At 28.5% G+C, this 4,016-nt stretch overlaps 1 protein-coding gene across 4 annotated transcripts in view; it reads right to left on the bottom strand.

Moving 5' to 3' along the window:
- Positions 1 to 1,074: 1,074 nt before the first annotated feature.
- Positions 1,075 to 4,016, bottom strand: part of LOC108691650 (scavenger receptor class B member 1-like) — a 28,871-nt gene continuing 25,929 nt past the window's right edge. For 3 of the 4 annotated variants that reach the window (XM_018199501.1, XM_018199506.1, XM_018199505.1), the window contains 4 exons: positions 3,535 to 3,759; positions 2,850 to 3,012; positions 1,853 to 2,097; positions 1,075 to 1,454 (listed from right to left, as the gene is read on the bottom strand). In XM_018199501.1, coding sequence (XP_018054990.1) covers positions 1,161 to 1,454; positions 1,853 to 2,097; positions 2,850 to 3,012; positions 3,535 to 3,759 — 927 coding nt within the window. In that variant the 3' untranslated portion in view covers positions 1,075 to 1,160. The remainder of the gene's footprint in view (positions 1,455 to 1,852; positions 2,098 to 2,849; positions 3,013 to 3,534; positions 3,760 to 4,016) is intronic. The other variant, XM_018199502.1, reaches the window with a different exon arrangement.

Raw genomic sequence — 4,016 nt, 5'->3', positions numbered from 1 at the left:
TTACGCACAAATTATACTTTTTTTAAAACTAATGCTCAAAAAATTCTTATTTAGAAAAATTAAGAGTGAATAGAAAAGTAAAGAGTGAAAGTAAAATGGAAAAAAATTATATTCCGACTATGCGATTAAAATGAAATGATTCTGTCCGATGCATGATTAGAGTGATATGATGAATCAGCGCTTACAATAAGGAAATAGCTCTGATGTAATAGTAACGTTATATGTCTCTTTTTCTTTCTCCCCTTTTTATTTTATTCTAATTTTATGCAATCTTATTATAATTGTAATGTGTGATAACATTTTTTTTGCCGATCTTTATATGTAATCGATGAAGTTAAATATCTTGATAAAAATAGAATGTGTTATTCTTTCATTAAAAAGTTCAAAATTATATTTTTTAAAGACATTTTTAAATTGTATAAAGAATTTTTTTTAAAAGGAAAAATTGAATTTTTGAAGAATTTCTGTAACAAGCAAAATTTCATTACAATGATGTAGGTAACTTACATCATTTGTATAATTATTATACAATGAACTATGCTGTGAGCAAGAAAATAGTTTTGTTTAATATATAATACTAAACTGTAGATAGACAAATAACATTGCTACTAAAATTGTGTATATTTCTATATTAAGTTTATGCTATATGAGAAACAATTTTGATAAAACTGGTTAATGATAGTTATTGAAAAATATAAAGTAACGGAAAATAATCAGATACAGATTTCGAAAAATACTTCCGTTAATTATTAATAATTAGATAATCAAAATTATAAAAATGGAAATATTTATATGAATTGATTCTATCAGAAACTAGAGATTAAATCAAATGATGTGACTTTGATATCCTGACTTAACATGTATGCGGGCATCTAATAATATATTGGGTTGTCCGGAAAGTTCGTGCCGCTTAACCTATATAATTTAATAAATGTATACTAAAATTTAAATTTTTTGATTTCAATTTTCCTTCAACATAAACTTTCCGGACAACCCAATATAAAGTATGATATAGTATATAAATATAGTAAAATAATATACTTTACTTTATTTGTTTCACAACACATTGTTTCACCAACTAATAAGGATAATGGCCACAAAGCTATTGAAGAAATAATGTATTGTCCCTTCTCATTATAGCTCGATCACTATACCTATAATTACACCATCATCAGATTCGGATCGCCAGAGGTCAAAAGCGTGCTGAACACGTCTATGTCTTTCACCTTCGGATCAATTTGCTTGTCCGTATGTGCCTTTCGTTGCTTCCTTTTCATTTCCAGCCATTCCGATGATTTCTTCGTCTGATGAAACAGTATCCTCATGATGCACCATACAAGCAACACTGTTCCGGAAAGGAATAGTAAATACATCGATACTTCCGCTAGGACTGGCATGAAGTTCAGGTAAAACCAAAAACGAAGGTTCAAATTTAACGGCAATTTGTACATTCCCTGAAAAGAAAAGATCATATTTTATTATTTTTTACATGTTCGATATAATTTCGAAATGAAGAAATCGCTGATATTGCAAAAATCAATATACACAATTCATTCATATGAACGCTATAAATGCTGTGAGGCACACTTTAATTAATTTAATTGATCAATTAAATATTTTGAAGCATTTGTAGCATTAGGACTGTACCCATAATTAATTAATACGGAAGTAATTAAAAGTTAATCTTTTGATCCTTCAGAAGACAATTTTAAAAAGTAGAACATTATTAAACTAAATCAATTAATGTATGCAATTAAATCAATTAAGTCAACAAAATCAATTAAATCAATTAAATTAATTTAATTATTAAATTAAATCCATTAAATTTTGAATTGATATTTTCTATACTTACAATTTCGAACCATAGTAATGGAATTGTCATATGGGGGAACTTTTCCACCCTAGCCATGTGTCCGATATTCTGCAGTACCATGTTAATTTGGAATCGGGATGCTAAATTTATGGGTGTCCCGGACTTCGGTTGAATGTAGAAATAAGATTCATGCAATTCCTTATTGGGTTCCAATCCTTCGATGGCTTCTAGGAACGATGGGTCACTCTTGTAAAAATGTGGATACGACAAGGCAATTGGAAATCCTATAAAAATCGGGAAAATTTTATAATATATTAATACAATTTTTATTTGACAGATCTATTTTGAACACGAAAATTTGCTTGTAAATCGTTGGATTACACGAGACGTAAAACATCGACATTTTCGATTCTTCTAAGATGTTTTCGTGTCGCCCAGTGGAAGAAATTTACTTACTTTATGACGTAACCAACGTGATATAATTTTATTATCATGAACGCGACTCGATCATTTGTAACATTTTATCGGAATAGATGCATTAAAGACGAATTTTCTGAATCTGCTTTTGTCGAGGTAAATAATTCTAAAAATATAAATTATCTCTATTTTTTTCCTTCATTTTCTTTTATTTGCGTCGAAAATTGGAATTTTCTGATTTTTATTGCAATATGACCAAAGCAATCGGAATCTCACAACACTTCAATAGAAATAAGTACCGCAACTGTGGTAAATAGTAATGCGAATATAACATAAGAATTGATGCATATCGAAATTCCATTCTCTCACAAGTCTATTTCTTATAAAAGACACTCGGCAATGAAATGATTGAGGTACTTAATAATAATAAATTATATAAGAAGCAAGGATGTTAATGATATATACTGACCAATTAAATATGCATCAAATGTATATATATATAAATGCATTAAGTATAATAATTTATTCATCGGAGAGAAGTTTAATCCGACTTCAATTTGGAATATTTATTATATTAAAGAATAATTTATTGAAATTAACTGATGTACTGATATCTTACCGTAATAACAATCGGTTACATCAATTAAGCCGGGTTTTAGACAGAATCCTTTGCGACAGAAGCATTTATTTTCTGGATTTACTGCTCCGTTGTCCAATTCATTCTCCATAAATGTGTATTTGTATGTTTCTAATCCTTGCAGCGTTTTTTCTCCAATTCGTACCTTTGGAAGAAATATTGTAAAGGGATTTTATAAAAAGAAATTTTTAAATTTTTGTAAATGAGGTATTATCACATTTTAAATATTTTATTATAATAATTTATTATTACAACAAATTTTTTATAGATAAAGGTTTTTTTCTGACTATCTAAAGAATATCTAAAGATATTGAGATAAATATTTAAATAGCTTTTATATAAGTATTTATCGAAAGAAATAAGTTTAATATTTTAAAGGATTTTTAATTTAAAAATCAGTTGTGATCTAATTCTTAACATTATAAATTAACATGCAGAAATAAAAAAGACATAAAAAAACAGGTCTTCCTTGAGGAAAGATTGTCGAGTTGTAATTGAGAGATAGATCCGTCAATTGCACAAGAATAATTTACGAGCATTCTATATAAGGGAAGAAAGTCAATAATAGAAGAAATAACATTACATGCGAATCGCATGACTTGGCAGAAGATTAGTCCAACTGTTTAACTATTTCGCTGCGTGATGTGATTGCAATAATCAAAATTACCAAGCGTGCACTTCGGCAGAGGCTCTTGCGAAAGAAGAGGATTGTGTCGTTAGGCTCGATGTAACTCGGAAACTTAACACCATCACTCGCGCCTTGCACATTCGCGCATTTACCAGTCCATTGCGGTAAGTTCACGTCCCCATTATACTTATCGATCAAGCCTATCGTTCGTACATCTGTTTCTCCCGTGTAAATCGTCTCAAAATCGCCATCGAAGTCATACATCTGCAAAGTATAGCAAATGCAAGATTTTTTTATCATAAGGCTTGTATTCCAGATTGAATTTCATTATTAAAACATTATTTAAAAAATTAGAAAAGAAAACGTCTGCATTAACAAAATACATAAATTTGAAAAAAAGTATTTATTCGATAGCTAAACGAAACTAAAAAAATATTTAATTATGTATATTTTTTGTTACAAATATATAAAACTCGACTAAACGAATGTCTTAAGTTTAGTCGAGTTTTATATATTTGTAA

Source organism: Atta colombica, unplaced genomic scaffold, assembly GCF_001594045.1.
Source record: "Atta colombica isolate Treedump-2 unplaced genomic scaffold, Acol1.0 scaffold49, whole genome shotgun sequence".
NCBI lineage: Eukaryota > Metazoa > Arthropoda > Insecta > Hymenoptera > Formicidae > Atta > Atta colombica.
Note: the sequence above shows the minus strand (reverse complement) of the source record. Positions and strands in the feature narration are given on the sequence as shown.